At 48.5% G+C, this 20,903-nt stretch overlaps 4 protein-coding genes across 4 annotated transcripts; 3 read left to right on the top strand and 1 right to left on the bottom strand.

Moving 5' to 3' along the window:
* The first annotated feature begins 252 nt into the window (after nucleotides 1-252).
* Nucleotides 253-1,353, top strand: LOC9654277 (40S ribosomal protein S3-3). Its single transcript, XM_024669118.1, has 6 exons — nucleotides 253-331; nucleotides 376-523; nucleotides 576-747; nucleotides 803-857; nucleotides 920-1,051; nucleotides 1,113-1,353. Exons 1-6 carry the CDS (start codon nucleotides 302-304, stop codon nucleotides 1,266-1,268), a joined length of 693 nt encoding a protein of 230 aa, XP_024524886.1. The 5' UTR covers nucleotides 253-301; the 3' UTR covers nucleotides 1,269-1,353.
* Nucleotides 1,354-1,463: 110 nt separating this feature from the next.
* Nucleotides 1,464-4,498, top strand: LOC9654276. The gene is made up of 8 exons (XM_024669117.1): nucleotides 1,464-1,813; nucleotides 1,877-2,056; nucleotides 2,116-2,224; nucleotides 2,278-2,343; nucleotides 2,389-2,420; nucleotides 2,474-2,626; nucleotides 2,683-3,544; nucleotides 3,614-4,498. Exons 1-8 carry the CDS (start codon nucleotides 1,755-1,757, stop codon nucleotides 4,394-4,396), a joined length of 2,244 nt encoding a protein of 747 aa, XP_024524885.1. The 5' UTR covers nucleotides 1,464-1,754; the 3' UTR covers nucleotides 4,397-4,498.
* Nucleotides 4,499-15,661: 11,163 nt separating this feature from the next.
* LOC9655558 (uncharacterized protein DDB_G0292642) lies at nucleotides 15,662-17,755 on the top strand. Its single transcript, XM_002964295.2, has 10 exons — nucleotides 15,662-16,454; nucleotides 16,510-16,647; nucleotides 16,696-16,785; nucleotides 16,834-16,917; nucleotides 16,971-17,033; nucleotides 17,083-17,118; nucleotides 17,178-17,252; nucleotides 17,323-17,400; nucleotides 17,466-17,525; nucleotides 17,584-17,755. Exons 1-10 carry the CDS (start codon nucleotides 15,678-15,680, stop codon nucleotides 17,698-17,700), a joined length of 1,518 nt encoding a protein of 505 aa, XP_002964341.2. The 5' UTR covers nucleotides 15,662-15,677; the 3' UTR covers nucleotides 17,701-17,755.
* Nucleotides 17,756-17,818: 63 nt separating this feature from the next.
* Nucleotides 17,819-20,841, bottom strand: LOC9655557 (polygalacturonate 4-alpha-galacturonosyltransferase). The gene is made up of 10 exons (XM_002963921.2): nucleotides 20,436-20,841; nucleotides 20,333-20,370; nucleotides 20,200-20,256; nucleotides 20,020-20,145; nucleotides 19,872-19,965; nucleotides 19,755-19,807; nucleotides 19,428-19,699; nucleotides 19,012-19,369; nucleotides 18,383-18,958; nucleotides 17,819-18,319 (listed from the first exon to the last, which is right to left on the bottom strand). Exons 1-10 carry the CDS (start codon nucleotides 20,581-20,583, stop codon nucleotides 18,044-18,046), a joined length of 1,998 nt encoding a protein of 665 aa, XP_002963967.2. The 5' UTR covers nucleotides 20,584-20,841; the 3' UTR covers nucleotides 17,819-18,043.
* Between the last annotated feature and the right edge of the window lie 62 nt (nucleotides 20,842-20,903).

The raw sequence follows: 20,903 nt of genomic DNA, 5'->3' as shown, positions 1-20,903 counted from the left end.
CGAACACGAAGAAGATGGCCTGGGGGTGGCCGCTGGCGTGGTCGAACTTGTCCTCCATGGCGTCTTCGCATTCCTCTCGGTGGGAGATGGCTTGCTGAGAGTCACCAGGTTAGGACTGTTTCAACACATTTTAACCGATTGGTCTTGTGCTTTATGGGGGGGGGCTCTGCAAAATCATGTAAACAATGAATGAATGAAGAAATAAAATGGCGACAGAATCAAACACTAAATGGCATACTGCATAATAATTTGTCAAAAGCCCTAGAAGAGCCCTAATTAGGACGGCTAGGGCTTTGGCGGCATGGCGACTCAGATCAGCAAGAAGAGAAAGGTTTGTCAAGCAATGCCGCTCCCTCCTCTGATTCTCTCTTCCAGTTCGTCGCCGATGGAGTGTTCTACGCCGAGCTCAATGAGCTTCTCACGCGGGAGCTAGCGGAGGATGGATACTCGGGCGTGGAGGTGCGTGTCACACCGATGCGCACCGAGATTATCATCCGGGCGACGCGAACGCAGAGCGTTTTGGGTAAATTCCCCTGTTTCTAGGCGGATTCACTTAGTAAAAGCTTTGATTCTAGGCGAAAAGGGTCGCCGAATTCGAGAGCTCACGTCTGTCGTCCAGAAGAGGTTCTCGTTCCCCGAGAGCACAGTGGAGCTGTATGCCGAGAAGGTGAACAACCGTGGCCTCTGCGCCATCGCTCAAGCCGAGTCTTTGCGATACAAGCTCCTGGGAGGACTGGCCGTCCGAAGGTTTGATTTTTCTTTCTTTTTTGGCCTTGGTGCTCAGAGTTCTCTACTTCGTCAGGGCCTGCTATGGTGTTCTCAGGTTCATCATGGAGTCTGGAGCCAAGGGTTGTGAGGTATGGACGAACTCTCGGCATTTTGCTCTTCAGGTTGTAACTTTATTCCTGGCTCCTTTCAGGTGATTGTGAGCGGCAAGCTCCGAGCCCAACGCGCCAAGTCGATGAAGTTCAAGGACGGATACATGATCTCGTCTGGCAGCCCCGTGAACGAGTTCATTGACAGGGCCGTGCGCCACGTCCTTTTGCGCCAGGTGCAAGAACTCGATCGTTTTGATTTGGATCCAGTTTCTAAGCATTGGATTGTTCTGGCAGGGGGTTTTGGGGATCAAGGTGAAGATCATGCTGGACTGGGATCCAAAGGGCAAGACCGGGCCGTCGACACCGCTGCCGGACATGGTGACGATCCAAGTACCCAAGGAAGAAGAGGAGTATGTTCCACGTCCTTATGTTGGCAAGGAGGATGTGTAAAGGTACTAGCTCTCTCTTGAGTCTTGTGTTTCCAAACTGAAAATGTAGCATAGGAAATTTTACAAGCTTATCATTTTGTCTTAAATAATATTTAGTATTGTCAGATGATACTAATCATCCCAGTTAATTTATAAAGAAAGGAAGATATTCTTGATATATACCCCAAATAGAATGTCTAAATGGAATCGATCGGACGGCCAGGTGGAAGCGACGAGTTTGTAAATAAGAAAGCTATGGCAGAATAAAAGTTTCTACCTGGACGGGTAGCGTCATGGAGCGAGGGTTATGCGCTAGGCGGTGGGATTCTCTGGTGGGATGGAGAGCAGCTGATCCGCTAGCAGCGTAAGGTGATTCTGGCAAATCGGCGATTGGATCTAGCTGCCGCGCGCCGCGCGGCTGATCGGGTAGGGTTTTGCGCGATCGATCGATATCTGGGAGCCGATCGCGTCCACCGGTGGCGGTGCATTTGCGCTGCTCCAGCCGAGAATGGAGGCGGATGCGCCTTTGGATTGCGCTCACTTCCTGCTCACGCCCACGCGCACGAGGTGGGAATTCGATCGAGCATTTTGGTTAAAGAAAACTTGTCGCTGTCTATCTGCGGGGTGTAGATGCGAGCTTGTGGTTTCCTCTGGCGATCAGACGGAAAAGCTAGCGTCGGGATTGCTGCAGCCTTTCTCGTCGCACATCAAGGCGGTGAACGAGGAGATCGACAAGGGTGGCTGCTCGATCAAACTAGAGCCATCTGGAGACGATGCTGCGTCTTGGTTTACTAAAGGTACTATGGAAAGGTACGATTTGCGATCTATCAGACTATCATGGATTGAACTCTTATTCTATTTGGCTGTAGATTTGTAAGGTTTGTGAGTACTCCCGAAGTGCTCGAGCGCGTGGATAGCGTGGACAATGAACTGTCTCAACTGGAAGAAACTTTAAGCAGACACAATGACGGTTCTGTGGTACTTTTCGCGGAAGCCCATTGTTGTGGCTAATGAATCTTCCTTCTGTTTAGAGCGGACCCGAAACTCCAGTATCTGTCAATGGGGAAGCATCGCAAGGCCATCTTGAAAATTTGCAGGTACTTCTTCGTGAATATGACTAGCTGCTAACTTTGAAGATGCAGAATTCTTCGGCTGGTGAACAAGAGAATTCGAAGTAAGCGGCATCTTCATAAAAATGCAGCATTTTCTGATGTTATAAATCTGCAGCTTACAGTTGTTGAAAGCGTTGGAAGCTCGTCGGGCAATATTGCAGAAGGAGAAGTCCATGGCTTTTGCGAGAGCAGAGGCTGCTGGATTCAGTGCGAAAAATACGTCAGATTTGATGAGGTTCGCCCAACAGTTCGGGGCAAGCCGTTTAAGGTAAGTTTCTTCAAGCCTTGTTAGAGAGTTTGATTTCTCTTTTTGCCTTTTCGCAGTGATGCATGTGAAAGCTATATGAGATTTTGCATGAAAAAGCGGGAAACTGAGATATGGTTGGAGGGAATGCAGTCGCATTCTCGTGGTGACGTAGAAGACGGTCCCAACTTCGACCTGACGAGTCATTCCATTGGAGACTTCATTAATGACAGTAAGGAATGCGACAGTAAGGAAGCCGCAGCGGAATCAGAAAGGGGCGTACAGGTCATTCTCGATCATGAGGAAGCCTCGGGACGAAGGACGAGTGTTCAAGAAAAGATAACTATGTTCGAAAGCAAGAAACAAGAGATCGAAGATAGGCGTCGAGTGTCGGTAGCTGATATTGAACGGACAGATACACAAAAACCAGTCTTGCGGAGGTGGAGTTTAGCTGCTGATAAGCTTGGTAGAAAACCGTCGGAGCCAGTGGAAAAGGGAAAAGGCTTGAACCAGTCTTCAATGGGAGGAAAGATAAAGCAGGAATTAGAGGGACCTGTAGATAGCAGTCTTGTAGAAGATTTGGCTACTGGTGCGATTGAGAACGTGTCTACGACAGGAAACGCCGGACCGCTGTTGCAAGAGCCAGAGCCTAGCGACGATCAAAAGAGCGTCTTGAGCGAAACACCGTCCTTGAAGGATACGAAGGGAAGGCTGTATGACACGTACCGCGAGCGTAGGGACGCTAAGCTCAAAGAAGGGACGTCAAAGAAAGCCGAGAAGCAAGCAAGGCTGAAAGTTATGCAGGAGAGTCTGAATAAAAGGAGAGCAGAGGTAGCCAAAACCTTGAGGTCAAGTAAGAACGATCCGTTGGCCGAGGCACGACTACGAGCGGAAAAAATACGAGCATTCAAAGCTGGTCTCCTGGAGTTGAAGAGAGCAAAGGTAAATTTTCTATCACCTCCGTTTTCAAGTTCTGAACTGTTTTTCGTTTTCGTTCTTTTTTAAAACCAGGAAGAGGAAGAACGGAAGCGTTTGGAAGAGCTTCGCTTGCAAAGATTACAGAAGAAAGTTGCTCCAAGCTCCCCGCATTCAGGTGCTTCTACTCCAAGATTACCAGCGAAAGCCACGTCGAGCAAAGGACTATTGCCAACTTTTCAAAGAGCAAGCACAACTCAGAGCAGCAATTCTCAGGGCAGCAGAGGCCGCAAACCCGCCCCGACGTTGGACAATCCTAGAAAAGTCCAGCAAGAGAAACCGGAGGCCATCGCCACGAAGGCAAATCTGAAGAAGGACGACGCTCGCTCACAGAACGCGAGGCTGCGAAGCATAGTTTTGAGAAGAAGCATGCCTTCGTCGGAGGCCCTGAGGAGGAGCTCGAGCATGGGGGCAGGCCACCGCAGGGAAATAGGGAGACTCTCTGGGGAGGCTGCGAGCAGTGGACTGAAGTTCCTGGACGCCGCTGCTACGGACCTGGGGGACGACGAGGTTTCATCGCCAATGATCAACGTAAACTGCAAGGCTGAGCGAGTCAAAGAAAAAGAAGAGGATGGAGATGAGGCGGCAGCAGCAGCAGCGAAGGAAGCAGAGACGCTGGTGATCCGAGCTCCAGTGACTGCAGACGATGATCTTCTCCCGGCGAGAGTTATCGACGCCGGAACATCGTCGCGCGAGGAAAACGTCGAGCCTGGTCCTCCTGGAGCAGCAGCGGTAGCGAGAGATGGCGGAGACTACATTGCTCCAATTGCACCAGTCTCGATCTCTCCAATGGTTGTAGTACAGACGTACAATGCGTGAGCCTGCTTTTATTTTTTGGTTGAATGAATATTTTTGGTGCTGTCTTTTATTATAATTAGTATTGTAATTAATATTAATTTAATGTAGATTACTCTTTATATCTACAGTAGAATGTAGGCCAAGAATACAACAGGAGGCCAAGAATGCCTACTTTTGCTCTCATCCAGGATAAGGCTCTGGCAAGGATTTTGCTCTCATCCAGGATAAGGCTCTAGTAAGGATCAAGCTCAGTTGGCTTTGATGGGGTCAGGAGAAAAATTTTAGACAAGAGTATGGCTTTTGAAAGAGATGGAGTATAACACAAAGTGTTCATCCTAGGGCAGACTCCAAGGCAAGTTCCAGATGCAAGGACCACTTTTGAAGGTCACTCTATCTCTCTATAATATGAGGTTACTTAGCTGAATAACAATGAATAGAGCTTGTCTGCAGCCAACTTGGAGTGAACTAATTTAATATTAACATCATATCAAGCATTTAGTTCAGTTTGAAGAATAATGAGTCTATATTCCTATTTTTTTATACATGTTTTTAAGCATTTACCATAACTAAAACTTCTTATAATGACACCAATGCTAAAATAACAACTTTAAATAAAGAGAGAGAGAGAGTGTGTATATATATATATATATACACATATACACACTCTCTCTCTTTACATACATATAGCAAAAGTAATCTTAGAGGGACCAAAAATGATAAGGAAATCAATTTACATGCATTGTATTGTGGTCTCATAGTACTCTAGGAACGGAAGGATATGCAGCAAGAAGTGGAAGATGCAACATCTCATAACGTTGTGCCAAGCAGAGAGTATCGTCAAGGGTGATTATGCACAAGTCCGACAAGATTTTGACGAAGTGTTGGCTATAACATTTTTAGCTTGATCCGCTTCGACATATTTGGCTCTGCACGAAGCAAGAGGCTTCGGAAATGAACACCAAATTGCATTACCAACTTAGATAACCTTTGACGAAGACAATGCAATTGTTAGAAGACATTATCACAATCGTCAGCATATCTGAATATGCATTTGAAAATGTCTAGGAGAACACTCTAACATAAATATGGATCATTGAATCAAGATCCATTCCACTTTCTATAGGCAATAGTTCTATTTTAATGGAGGTTGATGTTGCTGCTGCTTGAGTCCAAGGACAAGGGCGAGGACGTGGTCGTGTCCATGACGTTTGCTATTAGGCATGTGATGAAGTTAGTTACACTTATCGATGTTGTCGGCATTTTCCAGATTGGGGACCTCTATTTCCTGGGTGGAGACTTTGGCGTCAATAACGTTTTGTTGGTGCTACTACAGTGAAAGGTTTGGACACCGAGATTCATCTAGAAAACAAGGAGTCACACAAGTAACAGAAGGACCTTGTGCGAATAAGTTAGTAACCCTTCCATCTTTCTGTCATCAAGGGGTTCATTTGGCACCGATTCATCAAGTGTTTATTTTCCAAGCTCGTTTTTATAACAAAAGGTTTCCTATTATTCTCTTCGTGTTGGTTGATACAAAATCGAGTTTATTTTCTATTGCTCGACTTATTACCACACATTGTTATCTACACTTGCATCCTGAAATGGAACTAGTTTTCATTCTTTATGGTAACGGCCGTACACATGCATGTGCACGGGATGAGGTGGACCTGGTTGTGCATGTGGGCGATCTCAAGCTTGGGTTACAATCATTGTAGGTGGTGCCGGGTCAAACTTTTGACCTCATCCTTGGTATAGATTGGTTGCAGCGCAATCATGCCAAGTGTGATTTTGAGGCTTTTTCCCTTTGTTTTATACTTCTTTATATTTCATCTATTCCTCTCATTTTCATACTTTTTTGTCCCTCTACTTCTACCTCTACTTCTATTATTGTTATCCCCCCACTATTTCTTCTTATATTTCCATCTTATTCTACTTTTTCCTTTTCCAATCCCTCTAACAATCTTTGTGTTACAGTGGTTGACTAGTTCATAAAGGAGTATTCTGATTTTTTTGAATGTGGCAATCTTGGCCAAGATTGCCACATGTCATCTAATTCTAATTGGGGATGTTCATCCAATCAAAGTTCTTGTTCATTGTTGGTCATTCAAAGAGATCAAGATTTTACATGCAAACGTCAAAAAAATGTTGGAGAAAGGTGTTATTCGGAAGTTGTAGAGTTCTTAGGCATGTGAACTTCATTGTGAGACACAAAATCCCTAGGCCCCAAAGTGGAGCCGGAAGGGCGCCACATGGTAGTGGCCGAAGCGAGAGCCAAACGAGCGTAACACGTTTGGACCAAAAGCTCCGACTTGAAAAGTCAAGAGCGGGAGTGGAACTCCCAACGAAGTGCTCGAGGAACGAGCACGAAGTGAGCAAAAGGCGAGGCTCCAAAAAGGGACCCAAAAGGACCAACACATGACACGTGGGAGTGTCCGAGATGGACTCGAGTTGGAGTCCGAAGTGGAGTCCGAGATGGACCCGAGTTGGAGTCCGAAGTGGAGTCCGAGATGGACCCGAGTTGGAGTCCGAAGTGGAGTCCGAGATGGACCCGAGATGGAGTCCGAGATGGAGTCCGAGATGGAGTCCGAGATGGAGTCCGAGGTGGACCCGAGATGGAGTCCGAGATGGAGTCCGAGATGGAGTCCGAGATGGACCCGAGATGGAGTCCGAGATGGAGTCCGAGATGGACCCGAGATGGACCCGAGATGGAGTCCGAGATGGAGTCCGAGATGGACCCGAGATAGAGTCCGAGATGGAGTCCGAGATGGACCCGAGATGGACCCCAGATGGAGTCCGAGATGGAGTCCGAGATGGAGTCCGAGATGGAGTCCGAAGTTGAGACCGAGACCGGGACCGAGACCGGGACCGAGACCGAGACCGAGACCGAGACCGAGATCGGGACCGAGACCGAGACCGAGGCCGAGGCCGAGACCGAGGCCGAGGCCGAGACCGAGCCTGAGCCCGAATCCGAGTCCGAATCCGAGTCCGAGTCCGAGTCCGAGTCCGAGTCCGAGTCCGGAGCCTGAGAGGGTGAAAGCCCAAAGCGTTCGTCTCCCAGACCCTGGGGGGTTTGGTGAGCTCCAAAAGTATAGTAGGGGGAGGACTGCAGTGGAGCCAGTTTGGCCAGGAAAGGCCAGTTTGGCCCAGGAAGGCCGGACCCAGTGTTGGGTGATGAGCTGCCCACTGGGAAGTCCAAGACTAGAGTGAACACGGACCGACAAGCGGGGTAGCTTGGTGAAGTGTTCAAGAGCCAGCTCTAGTTCCCCCGGGAGATCGACTGGCCGATGCTCCCAGTCCAAGTGTGGGTGGCACTACCTACTTGGATACCTGGTGTGGCTCAACGGAACCCGCTCTAAGCCCATGGCTAGAGCACCCAAGGGCAGAAGGCGAGGAGAGTACCCAGGTGGCTCGTGTAAGGCCACGGTGTTCCGAAATGTTGTCCCAAAGGCCCAGACTGTGGAAAGGAAGAGGAGTAGGCCTCTAATGTAGAGACCAAGGATATGGTCACATGGTGAGGAAGTCCTAGAGGATAGTGGGACTTAGTGGTTGGGCCGGTGGGCCTTGATCCAGTGGCAGTGTTGGCAAACACAGCCAAGGACAGAAAGGGACTTGGTGGGGACCGGAACAGAGTTATTGGGGAAGGCTATTCCCCATGTCTGTAGGCATCCTAAGGATGTTAAGGAGTGGATCTGGGATGATCACTCATGGACGGATGACCCAGTCTTGGAGAGACGGGATTGGAATGCAGGTGGTGTTGGACCACCAGTGTGACCAAGGTAAATGGGTATGGCCTTAGCGTAACGGGCCGATACGTCGGTGGTACCTTGGGGTGTCGATCATGGGATCGGACACGTGGAGCACTTGGACCACGTGCTAAGGTTGAGTGGCATGGATGCCATTCTCGGGGCTAGCAAGCCCCAAGTCCTGAGTTGGACTTATGGAGGTTGCGAATGAGACTCCTCCAAGTGGTCAGAGGTGTGGTTAAGTGACTAAAGTAGAATGGAAAATTTAGTCGCTTACAACTTGGTATCGGAGTTGTTCCTTAGTCCGACTTTTATTGGTGCTCAAGTATATCACCACTAGTGTTGGCATCGGAAGGTCCGAGGAGTGGGCCTATCCTTGAGGAGTAGCAAGTCGGGAAGACATGGCTCTCCATTACAGTTCATGTGTGAACTTGTAGACGAGGTGGTGGATAGAAAAGGGCCAATAATGGAACGACTTTGGGATCTTGGGAACAGTATATGGTTTTCCTCAAAGAGTTGAGGATGTGATCCAGATGAGCGTTTGACTTAGCAAACTGGTAAACAACTACAGTTGGGATCACGGGAAAGATAAAGACTCCAAAGCAATAAAGGAGTCACAAGATTTTCCTCATATAGTTGAGGTTGGTGCTCATGAATGTGAGACCAGAAGTAATGACCATGGAAGGTCAAATACGGAAGAGGACTCAAGTCCTTGAAAAGGTAGCCGGGGCTACCTCTAATAAATGCTGGAACAACCCAAGGAGTTGGGGGTGTATTAAGTGGATGAGTTGGTGTTCTCATCACATGGACAAGTAGTCCTAAGGGGCAAAAGTTGCCCCCAGAGAACAAAATCAAGTGTCGGAGTAACACTTGTGAAAATAGTCATTTTGAGTAGGACAGGAATGCAAGAAGTGTATTCCAGTGAGCTAGTGCCTCACAAGTAGGACCTTACGGGTCTGTGGATTAACCAAGTCCAAAACTGCTGGATGACTCAAGTAGAGTCAACGGATGGTCCTAAAAGGACTGATGGAAGCATTTGGACTGAGGTGTGTTGTACCCCACAAAGGATGGGGGGGGATCATAGGATCCAAGGATGAGAACAGAGGGTATCTCATCGATGGCAAAATGTGCCATGCTAAAGTTATGGGAAAGGTGTTCCCAGAAGAAAACAACTTTGACATAAAGTTGTGTGTGACCTCTATGGTGCAGTGCTAACGGATGGTTGGCATGAGAAAGAGCGGTGTTGATCTTGGCAAAGACTTAGACACGAAGGGGAAATGTCATAGAGGTAGGCTCGTGGAGCCGATGGTGTGGAGACACCAAATGTGCCAAGGTGTGATACCTTAAGGCTATGTTGGTGGGTTCATGAGAACCCCTTGCCAAAGGAATCCCAATGGAAATAGGAATAGCATAGCCTAAGCTGCAGAGCATGCAGTTGGAGTGTGGTGACCCAGATAATGATGGAGGTGTGAAAGCACCAAGCAATGAGTTGTAAGACTTGACAACTATGAGGCAACTAAGCAAGAGGTGCAAAATAACTGGTTAAACGGGTAGAAGGTAGCTACCCAAGACTTCTTAATAGCATAGGGAAGTTGGATATACCCTTACGGGGGATAAATTGCTTGTGTTGCGATATAGTAAGTCAATGTCATAAAAGGAAATACTCATTGTCAAGAAAGCCATCATTGGGACACCCGAACACTCTAGAACACCAGAAGGTGGTGTTTGATGTCGCGAGGGCAATGGATAAAGCCCAAGGGACTAAGTCCCTAGCGAATGATGGATAGAAGGTGCTATCCAAATGTCCAAGGTTGCGGAGACAGGAGAGGACTGTCTACCCGAGTTGGACAAAGCCAAAAATGGAATTTTGGCAAGGCTAGTGATGGGCATGTAAAGGCCCATAAGGAACAAGGTAATCCCAGTGTGTGGGATTATAAGGTGAGCATACCCGGATTGAGGAACCACTCCCTAGGCTATTGGGTAGGTTCATCCCTAAAAATACTTGCTAAAGCATGATAGAAAGTGCAAAGCTATCCTCCTGGTCTAGAGGAGAATGACCAAAGGAAAGGTGTGAAGCCAAAAAGCAAGAAGTAAAGGGATAGAACCGAACCGTAGGAATCAAAGGGCATAACCAAGGTTGGTTATGCCAGCTGGGAGTGGAGAATCAAGTGGGGGCTCGAAGGTGTTGCCGCTAGCAACCATGATGCCATGGAGAGTCTAAAATATGGAATTGTCTATGTTAGACTATGTGGCATTTGGAAAGCTTGCAAAAGGGAGGCCTTAGCAAGCTAAGGGACAGAGTTCCTTCAAGGTTCCCAAAGACGATTCTAGGTAGCTTAGTACCTAGAAAGGCCAAGTGTAAATGGTTCATGGAACGCGCGAAATCAGAGTGGCGCAGCAAAAGCGTGGTCTTGAAGCTTGCCATGAGGCAAGGCTATCAAGGTTAGGGAAGTAGTTCCCGAGTGTTCAAAGAGAGGGCTTTGAACGAAAGTCGATGGTCAAAGACTTTCACGCTTATGCAGGAACCATGTTACAGTGGTCGGAGGACTTGCCAAGCGAGATTGGCACGTCGGGGGAACAAATACCCTAGTTGAAGGTGATAACTTCAAAAAGGGTGGGCCATGGGGCCGAGCATGGAGGAGTCCATGCATGATCACAGACATGTCAAGTGAGAGGACTTGGCAGTGTGGAGGAACTAGGTTCCTAAGCTGTGATCTGTAGCGCGCTTTAAAAATAAGTTGGTGCACCGGCGTGGGGAGTCACGCCAGGCATCTTGTGTGATGCCGTCCGTAGATGCATATACGGAGGTTGGGTTCGAGTCCCGACCCTCTAGTGCTTGGGTTCGAGTCCCAAATCACTAGGGCGTGGTGATGGTTTGGAATATGAGGACACTCATATTTCGGTGGTCATGGACTCTCAGTGGGGAGACTGGTTTGGGCACACCGCCAAGCGAGGGATGCCTCGGAGTCGTGATGCACAGTTAGATTGCTTAGTGTGAAAGCTCGGCATATCTAACTTGAACGCTTTGGTGCGAGTGGCACCAAGGACGTGGTGAGTGAGATGGGGACACCTAATCTCAGTTGCTATGGACCCTTGTCCGGAAGGGCTGGCTTGGGCGCACCGCCAAGTGTGGGGGATGCCCCCGGGGTCGTAGTTAACAAATTAAAGGTCTGGAAGACCTAGTACCTATTGGCAAACCTGTTAAGGTGCCGAGGTGAGATCACTAGGTGATCTTGTGGCTAAATAAGGACAAGGTCCTTGTTTGGGTTAAGGAATAAGGTTCCTAGTTCAAAGTGTTGATTTGAACTATTGATGATGGTGTGGCTTGGTCAAGGTGACCAAGTGGGAAAAGCACCCTAGGGAAATGAGCTATGTCATTGCGATGGCATAGTGTGTCCAAGGAAAGTAGTCTCTAAAGAGACCCATGGGAGGGTCACAAAGTTGGGCCGTGGATAGAGCCCACAGAAGAAGATGCTAAAGAGACTTACTAGGGGCGAACACCCTAATCTTGGAAAAGCAGAGCCTTTGCTATGGAATCACAAGAATACCTCAAAGAGGGAGGTAGAAATTCGATGTTGCTTGGTGCAACAATCAACGGATAGGAGCAAAAGATGAGTGGCCAAGATAGGGCCGTGGAATCCCTTGGAAGGAATCCAAGTGACAAAGTTAGGCGAGGAACACTAATGTGTTGGACGCTAACAAATTCCGGAAAAGGAAGTGTGTTTCCAAGGATGAATTCCGAATTGCTCTGATTTGGCGAAAGTGGAAGCTCCAAGGGAGGGAGCGGTAAGGTAGCCAAATGATAGGGCCATGGACAGCCCTAGCACAAAGTATGATAAATGGAACTTAGTGCCCAAGGTGGCACGAAATAGAAGAGAGGATGATGGTGCCCTCAAGTAATGAGCTTCCTAGGATGGGGAAGTGGAGTTGCACAATCTGTGCAATGCAAGGTGTTGGAGACACCTAGGAAATTGACTTCCAAAAGTCAAAAGAGTAAAAGTTCCAAGGTGCAAACGTTCAATAGATGGAAATTGAAACTACTCGAGAAGGAGTAGTGGGATTGACTTAGAGAAGGGTCTCTAAAAAGTTTAGCGAGAACTAAACCAATAAAAGGAGAGAACCACTATATGTGGTCCAATCAGTCTCTAAGTTGGAGAGACTACCCTCCTTAGAGGATATGCAAAAGGCATGGTGAGCCTTCAATGTCCAACCATTGACGAATATGGAGAAGGCATGGTGAGCCTTCAATGTCCAACCATTGACGAATATAGAGAAGGCATGGTGAGCCTTCAATGTCACACCATTTACAAATATTGGCTACGCGCCAAGGATGGAAATGGTAACACATGTGGGTGTTACTTTATAAAATTGTTCACCGTTCGATGAGGACATCGAACTTCGTCTATGGGTGGTGGAGTTGTGAGACACAAAATCCCTAGGCCCCAAAGTGGAGCCGGAAGGGCGCCACATGGTAGTGGCCGAAGCGAGAGCCAAACGAGCGTAACACGTTTGGACCAAAAGCTCCGACTTGAAAAGTCAAGAGCGGGAGTGGAACTCCCAACGAAGTGCTCGAGGAACGAGCACGAAGTGGGCAAAAGGTGAGGCTCCAAAAAGGGACCAACACATGACACGTGGGAGTGTCCGAGATGGACTCGAGTTGGAGTCCGAAGTGGAGTCCGAGATGGACCCGAGTTGGAGTCCGAAGTGGAGTCCGAGATGGACCCGAGATGGAGTCCGAGATGGAGTCCGAGATGGAGTCCGAGATGGAGTCCGAGATGGACCCGAGATGGAGTCCGAGATGGAGTCCGAGATGGACCCGAGATGGACCCAAGATGGAGTCCGAGATGGAGTCCGAGATGGACCCGAGATAGAGTCCGAGATGGAGTCCGAGATGGACCCGAGATGGACCCGAGATGGAGTCCGAGATGGAGTCCGAGATGGAGTCCTAGATGGAGTCCGAGATGGAGTCCGAAGTCGAGACCGAGACCGGGACCGAGACCGGGACCGAGACCGAGACCGAGACCGAGACCGAGATCGGGACCGAGACCGAGACCGAGGCCGAGGCCGAGGCCGAGACCGAGCCCGAGTCCGAGTCCGAGTCCGAATCCGAGTCCGAGTCCGAGTCCGAGTCCGAGTCCGAGTCCGGAGCCTGAGAGGGTGAAAGCCCAAAGCGTTCGTCTCCCAGACCCTGGGGGGTTTGGTGAGCTCCAAAAGTATAGTAGGGGGAGGACTGCAGTGGAGCCAGTTTGGCCAGGAAAGGCCAGTTTGGCCCAGGAAGGCCGGACCCAGTGTTGGGTGATGAGCTGCCCACTGGGAAGTCCAAGACTAGAGTGAACACGGACCGACAAGCGGGGTAGCTTGGTGAAGTGTTCAAGAGCCGGCTCTAGTTCCCCCGGGAGATCGACTGGCCGATGCTCCCAGTCCAAGTGTGGGTGGCACTACCTACTTGGATACCTGGTGTGGCTCAACGGAACCCGCTCTAAGCCCATGGCTAGAGCACCCAAGGGCAGAAGGCGAGGAGAGTACCCAGGTGGCTCGCGTAAGGCCACGGTGTTCCGAAATGTTGTCCCAAAGGCCCAGACTGTGGAAAGGAAGAGGAGTAGGCCTCTAATGTAGAGACCAAGGATATGGTCACATGGTGAGGAAGTCCTAGAGGATAGTGGGACTTAGTGGTTGGGCCGGTGGGCCTTGATCCAGTGGCAGTGTTGGCAAACACAGCCAAGGACAGAAAGGGACTTGGTGGGGACTGGAACAGAGTTATTGGGGAAGGCTATTCCCCATGTCTGTAGGCATCCTAAGGATGTTAAGGAGTGGATCTGGGATGATCACTCATGGACGGATGACCCAGTCTTGGAGAGACGGGATTGGAATGTAGGTGGTGTTGGACCACCAGTGTGACCAAGGTAAATGGGCATGGCCTTAGCGTAACGGGCCGATACGTCGGTGGTACCTTGGGGTGTCGATCATGGGATCGGACACGTGGAGCACTTGGACCACGTGCTAAGGTTGAGTGGCATGGATGCCATTCTCGGGGCTAGCAAGCCCCAAGTCCTGAGTTGGACTTATGGAGGTTGCGAATGAGACTCCTCCAAGTGGTCGGAGGTGTGGTTAAGTGACTAAAGTAGAATGGAAAATTTAGTCGCTTACATTCATCTTGTGACGAAACCTGATAGGAGTATTCATTTCTACATCTTAAATGTAGTGACAATCCCAAATGTATACCCTCTTCCTCACACTATTGATTTCTTAGATCGTTTAAAGTAAAGTTGTTAATTCACCAAGTTAGATTTTGCTTCTGGGTACTGACAAGTACTAATTGCTAAAGAAGATATTCCTAAAACTGCGTTTCGTATACTATTTGGTTTATACGAGTTCTTGGTGATGTTATTTAGTTTGAACAATGCTTCAACAACTTTCCAGCAGATGATGGACAAGGTTTTTTGTGATATGCTAAAAGTGACTGCTAACTTCATCAAACTCCTTAAAGATTTTAATAAGAGCTGACACATTGCTAAATGTGGATGGTAAGGTGTTGTTGTATTCCTAGCTGGATACTCTTCTGCCATAGCATCCAGTAATACTTTGTAATACAATGGCAAGTACATTTCAGTCATAGGTAGCTCTACACTTTTGGTTGATCCTGAATTAGAAGATGTTTGATAGCTGCATGAATGAATGGTTGCTAGCTATGACACAACCAATTTTCTCTGTGCGACCAACTTGTCTTCTAAAGCAGTGATTTCCAGTACAAAGACTGTATCTGCGATATTGCCTATCACCCTAAAGGTTTCTGCATACTCTGATATTTTTCCTATTATTGAGTCAGTGAAAGAAATCCAGACTAGTGACTTCTATTATCTAGCATGTGTGAAGGCTGTCAATGCAAGGCAATGCAGCAAGAAGGTTACTCAGGTTTCAGAAGGCATGTGGCATTACAACTCTTGTGACATTGGTTTTGGAGATATTATGCATTGAGCTTGTGTATTCTGGATAGCACTGGACACATATGGGCTGTTGCATTTGATGATGCTGCCAATTAAAGTGTAGGGATGCCTGAATGTAAGCTGGCTATGCTATAAGATGATGATTCAACTATAATGGACTCTATTCAATCAAAGATGTACAATCTAAAGGTTCATTGCAAGCTCAAGAGCTACAGAGATACTGATAAATTGAAGCTTTTTATAGTTCGAAAAAATGTGTTGTAATTGGTATATGTCATGTGTGGTATAAGTTTCTAAATATAAGCCAAAGCTAGAACTTTCATATATATATATATATATATATATATATATATATGTATTAGATCCTTATCTCATATCTGCAATAATTTTCGATTTTGTATTATTATTATTATTTTCTATTTATATCACTCGAAAAGTGGATTGACAAGGTTAGAGCGCTCAGTCAACACTTCTCAGTGTCCGCCGGGATTCAGCGACAGGCCCGCCTTCCGTCTCTGGCACATGTTTCCCCTGCCGGTTGTCTTTGGTGAACAAATCCTCGGGCAAAATATCAGTCTACTGGTTTAAGAGATGCCTGGCTTCTATGTCTACAGCATGGGAAAAATTTCAAGTATACATGAGAATGTTTGGATTAGGGTTCTGAGGGTTCTCTCCATGAGGAAACGGAACCCCGCGCAGCGACCGATCACGATCGACGATGGCGACTCCGGTGCACCGCTCTTGCCTCCCAAGAGAGCTCACACGTATCGAGCTTGCCGCGGCAAGCAGCTCGAGGAAGAGGAGGAGGAAACCGCATTGCAGGTAAGAGCGGTCTCCAAGGAGGAATTCGATGCGGCAGTGCTAGCCTCGCGGATGAGGTGTCGAAGTGCGAGATCCAGGGCCACTCCCAGCGGATCATCGCGATCACCGGCGGTGGGGGTGGCGGTGGCGGCGGCGGGAGAAGAGGACGAGAATGTGTTTGAGATGAAGCCGCCGCCGCCGGAGGCTGGGGAGATTTACCAGGAGTGGTGTGTCTACACGCTGTGTAGCGAATTCCCGCGAGCAACCGTGCTCTGCGTGAGGCAGGCTCTAAAGCGGCATATGAGGAAGCTGGGGCCTTCTTACGCGGCCCTTCGCAGCGAGTATCACAAGGCACTGGCAAGAGAGCGGGATGGTAACCACGGTGGTGAGAACGAGAGCTCGAGCTGGCTCCCGGCAGAGGGATTCAAGCTCAATAAATCTCCGAGAAGATTGGTTCGTCCTCGAAAGTCCTGCCCGCTCTTTGATCGGGAGTTTGAGATTGTAAAGAGACGCATTGCCAAGGAAGAGAAGGAGGCCAGTTTTGAGTGTGGGTGCTGCTTTTCCGAGTGCTCGTTCGAGCAGCTCGCGCAGGTACTCGCTTCATATTTCCTCGAGTTCTTCTTTGAAGTAAAATGTGTGTTTGCAGTGTGTAGATGGCCATCTGTTCTGTTTTAGCTGCTTGAGGCGCCATGTAGAGGAAGCCACATTCGGAGGAGGACAGAGTTACACAGTCTTGTCATGCATGGACACTGCTGGATGCTCGGGTTTTTTCCCCGCCTCTGAGGTTTTTAAATTTCCTCTAATAGTTTTCCACTAAGTCATCTCATGCCAGGTATCAAGAGCACTCCCTGCTGACGTCTTGTCCAAGTATGAGAGAAGGCTGGCCGAGGAATCGGTTGCTCGAGCCAGACTAGAGGGTTTAGTACGTATCATCGTCTCGCCGTGTTGATTGATCCAAGTTATTGTGCAGGTGTATTGTCCGTTCTGCAATTTCCCGTGTGAGTTGGATCCCGGATTTCGAGTGCTAGATTGTCCAAACATAATGTGTGCGAAGGTTGTTTTCCTTGCAAGTTGAAGTGAAGGCATGACGGCTTGGTTATCTCCCAGAGTTCGTGCGTGAAATGCAAGGAGCCGAATCATCTGCCGCTAGAGTGCCACGAGGTTGAGAAAGTAAGTCTTGAGTTCTTGCTCGTGATCTAATCACTCAAGGTCTTGGCAGAAAACTGAAACCTCGTTGAGACGGCAAGTGGAAGAGGTGAGAAAAGCAAAATCTTACGCAGGGGTTTGTAGCTAAACAGAATGTCTTTGTTGCAGCTCATGACAAAGGCTCTCGTGAGAGAATGCCTCTCGTGCAAAGCCGAGCTTGTGAAAACCGATGGTTGCAATAAGGTTTGGCTCTTTCTGGTAGTTCTTTTTTCCCATCAAAACTTGCGCTTTTGCGGTTCTTTTTGTTGCGCAGATCACGTGTAGGTGTGGCCAGATGATGTGCTATGTTTGTCGACAGAAAATCTCGGCCGGCTATTCGCACTTTTGTCAGGTGTGGCTTCCAAACATCTTAGCGAACTTAATTGCTTCCTGCTTCCTTTCTTGTCTTATGTTTAGCACGCTCGAGAACCAGGAAAGTCCTGTCGCAGCTGCAATCGTTGCGGTTTGTGGGCTCAGGTGGGTCATTCACAAATCCAAGACTTCGTCTGATTCGTTTGCTTGTCTCATGTTTCAGGAGTCATCCGACGATGTGGTGAAGGCAGCAAAAGAAGCCGCCATGCAAGCAGCTGCTTGTGACGAGCCTGGTATTCTAAACAAAAAGATTGGTCCGCAAGAGCGACGTGTGAGATAATTGATTCTCCTGTACAAAGCGGTTTAGTTTTTAAACAGCGTTATTAATCACTTTACCCTCCCAATATCACAACTTTACCATTCTCATGGTCTGGAAGTTCTTAAATATTCCAGGTGTATTATATCTCTTGGATTTCATGCTTTTATTTTCAGGATATATTTTACAAATTTGAAAACCCGGCTTTCAGAGAAAACAACAAAAAAGAATGAAAAATCTTGAATGAAGAATTCCTGGTTAGTAGATTGGATTGGACCATGTCTCTCTGAAAAAACCCCCTGCGCGCTTTGCTTCGCCAGCCTCTTTTACGAAAACGACCGCGCGACCCTCTCAACCAAAACTTTCTCTACTCGTTGATGTTGCACTGCTGCAAGTAGGGGTGATCAAACATTACGTGCCTGCTCCAGTAGTGCTTGTACTTGGCCATGCCGATCTCCAGCCACGGTTTCATGTTGCCATTGTAGTGTATAACCGCCGCGCTGTGGATGTCCTTGCTCTTCACCTCCGAGTTATAGCCCAGCCCCAGTACGTGCCAGTGCTTGTTGAGCGAGTACGTGAGGTTGTAGAACGTAATGAGGCCTGGTGGAAGGGTCCCCAGCTTCCACAGCGTCCTGTCCTCGTTCTGTGCGAAACAAAAACAAACACCGGGTATTAACAAACGTCCCGTGAAGAGCAAAAGACGAACCATGTCTTGCCATCTGTGATAGATGCCAGTGATGTCTTTGTCTCTCCACTGGCGCAGATCGAAGATGTTCATGCCGTAGGCCCAGCCGCACGCGTTGGGATCGAAGCTCTTGGAGATGAGCGGGTTGGAGAAGTTGAGATACTTGTCGAAGCGATGGAAGCTGGCCCCGCACGTCTCAACCGCTCCGTTGACGTTGCCGCGGAGATTGATGGACCAGAGAGGTGTCAAGTCTTTCTGGACCACGATGTCATCGTCCAGGAACAGAATCTTGTCCAGCTTGGGGTAAATCTCCGGGAGATAAAAGCGCAAGTGGTTGAGCATGGAGAGGTACTTGGGATTCCTGTACTTCAAACCAGTTGCCACCGAAGGATTGTTTGAGCGGAAGTAGTACTCTTTCATCGTCACCGATTCGAGCTGACGAAGAACCGGGCAGTACGACGAGTTCAGCCACTTGAAATCGTCGATGTTCTGGACGTCTACTGTCGCACCTTTCGGCGGATTTGCCAGAAACCACATCTTCATAGCACCGTAGTTGAGCTTATCTGTTACCAGATGAAATACGTGCCTTCTGGGATCCTGCAAACTCGCATGTGAACATCCTGTCGTTGTCTCGAGAAAACATTCCGTACCTTCGCAGTAGAAACAGTCGAGTTGATCACCACTGATGTCGCTAATACGTTGTCAGAAAACAGCGCATAATGGTAGAGGTTTGGATCTTCCAAATTCTCCTGGTGAGGTAATTCCCGGCTTTCAGGAGGAAGGGAGTAGAACTCCACGCTCAACCGCATCGAAAGGCAATGAAGGCCCTTGGGAATTGTCTTCGCAGCTAGCTGACTCAGGAACACGCTTTGTTTCTTGAGCATACGTCCTTCTTGCTCAGTGGCGTGCAGCATTGCTCGAAGCTTTTTAACCATGGCCGTGCAGTCATAATGTTGAGCTTTTGCTCTTTCCAGTATTTCCCCCATATACTTGATCTTTGAGCGAGCACTGCACCGAAAGAAGAAAGGTTGAGATGCAAACGCAAACAGCATGCATGAGTACGAACCTGTTTGGGAGCTCAGAATCTGTCTCTGCCTCGAGAAGAATCTCCTGAATTTCTTTGGTTTGAACTTTCAACTCCTGTAGCAGCCGTAAGTTGTTTTGAGCCTGCGCCAGCGTTGCGTATGCCTTCCCCATAATAAGCTGGTCTCGCAATGCTCGAATCAAAGAATCGTGAATGCTGCCTTTCTTTTCTTTCCTTCGATTTGGTTCGGGGACGGGGTTTTCCTTGGCATTGGATTCCTCTTTTCCAATCTGGTCCGCACCCGAGTCCGACACCTGACGTTCTAGCTATCTTAACGGCACAGCTTAAAATGGAAAGGAAACAAGGTACCTTAACTTGAAGGAGTTGGGGTCCATCGTGCTGTCCACCAACAACAGAATTGTCTGTACGGAGAGCCATTAAACAAACGAACGCACTAACAAGCAATGCGAAGCCATGACAGCATACCAGGCGTATCTCGCTGCTCCTCTGAGCTGCTAGTTCTCAGTGCCAATTTTTGTTCTTCCAGCTTGTCTGCAGTGTGCTCTGCCGGATCCTCTTGCTGCAAAACCCGAAAAATTGCTGCTTGACAATCGCAAAAGGAGCTAATCTGTACCTGATAAGAGGTGGCATCTGTCCTGCTGACATCAATTGTTTCTTCTTGAATCAATGAGGATGACAAATCCTGGCCAACGATGTTGAGATTCAAGGGCTCTGGATCGGTAGACGCTGCTTTAAGGGCCTGCCAGGGTCACGGAAATTCGGATGAGTGCCGGTGAGAAACCATCAAGCAAACCTCTTGAGGAAAGTTTTGCTCTAATGCGCTCAGCTTTCTCGTGCTTTCGCTGTGGCTCTGGAAAAATCGAGAGAGGGTGGGAGAGTGAGCGCACGCAAGGGACAAATGGACTAGTTAGCGAGGTTTTACTCACAAGAGTCGATGCCCAGTCGGTGGTGAATTCCTTGTGACCTGCGCGAAGCATTCAATGCGTTAGGATTTCCAGGGTCCTGGACGAAAACCGTGGCAAACCTCACCAAACGCTGATGTGAAGCTCCCCGCTCGCCCGGCCAGGAAGAGGAGGGGAGCGATCACAGAAACAACGAGAGAGACCGCGACAGATTTGCGGCATCCGAAATTTCGCCATCGCTGCTGCGTTGTCGCCGCTTTCTTGAATGTCGCCATAATCCAGCTCCGGCGCGAGCAAGAAATCCAAATCCCGAGACCTCCTCGCCTACATTTCGCGAAATCCTGCTATCTCATCCCCGAGCCGCTGCCGTCGCATCGATCCACTCCAGCGCGGCAGATTTTTCCCCAAATGCGCGCCCACCGGCAATGCGCGATAGCTATCGATCGCGTAGACGCGCTTACGCCTCCAAGAAGAGCAAGAACCCTAGCCTGTTCGTTGTCCTGAACCTTCCAATGCACTCTATAGGTAAAACGATGCCTTACACTGCGCTCTAGCTTGTCCTTTTTCATAGTGTCCTTGCCGCCCGTCAAAGCGG

This window comes from Selaginella moellendorffii, unplaced genomic scaffold, assembly GCF_000143415.4.
Source record: "Selaginella moellendorffii unplaced genomic scaffold, v1.0 SELMOscaffold_4, whole genome shotgun sequence".
NCBI lineage: Eukaryota > Viridiplantae > Streptophyta > Lycopodiopsida > Selaginellales > Selaginellaceae > Selaginella > Selaginella moellendorffii.
The sequence above is the reverse complement of the archived record's forward strand: the minus strand, read 5'-3'. Positions and strand labels throughout refer to the sequence as shown.

Coding starts and splice junctions, on each gene's coding strand:
- LOC9655558 (XM_002964295.2), top strand. CDS start 15,678: ATGGGAAAAATTTCAAGTATACATGAGAATGTTTGGATTAGGGTTCTG. Junction 17,253..17,322: donor AAACCGATGGTTGCAATAAG/GTTTGGCTCTTT, acceptor TTTGTTGCGCAG/ATCACGTGTAGGTGTGGCCA. Junction 17,526..17,583: donor GTTGCGGTTTGTGGGCTCAG/GTGGGTCATTCA, acceptor CTCATGTTTCAG/GAGTCATCCGACGATGTGGT.
- LOC9655557 (XM_002963921.2), bottom strand. CDS start 20,583: ATGGCGACATTCAAGAAAGCGGCGACAACGCAGCAGCGATGGCGAAAT. Junction 20,257..20,332: donor CCGACTGGGCATCGACTCTT/GTGAGTAAAACC, acceptor CGATTTTTCCAG/AGCCACAGCGAAAGCACGAG. Junction 19,370..19,427: donor GATTCTGAGCTCCCAAACAG/GTTCGTACTCAT, acceptor CTTTCGGTGCAG/TGCTCGCTCAAAGATCAAGT.
- LOC9654277 (XM_024669118.1), top strand. CDS start 302: ATGGCGACTCAGATCAGCAAGAAGAGAAAG. Junction 332..375: donor AGATCAGCAAGAAGAGAAAG/GTTTGTCAAGCA, acceptor TCTCTCTTCCAG/TTCGTCGCCGATGGAGTGTT. Junction 524..575: donor GCGAACGCAGAGCGTTTTGG/GTAAATTCCCCT, acceptor CTTTGATTCTAG/GCGAAAAGGGTCGCCGAATT.
- LOC9654276 (XM_024669117.1), top strand. CDS start 1,755: ATGGAGGCGGATGCGCCTTTGGATTGCGCTCACTTCCTGCTCACGCCC. Junction 2,421..2,473: donor GGTGAACAAGAGAATTCGAA/GTAAGCGGCATC, acceptor ATAAATCTGCAG/CTTACAGTTGTTGAAAGCGT. Junction 3,545..3,613: donor TGGAGTTGAAGAGAGCAAAG/GTAAATTTTCTA, acceptor TTTTAAAACCAG/GAAGAGGAAGAACGGAAGCG.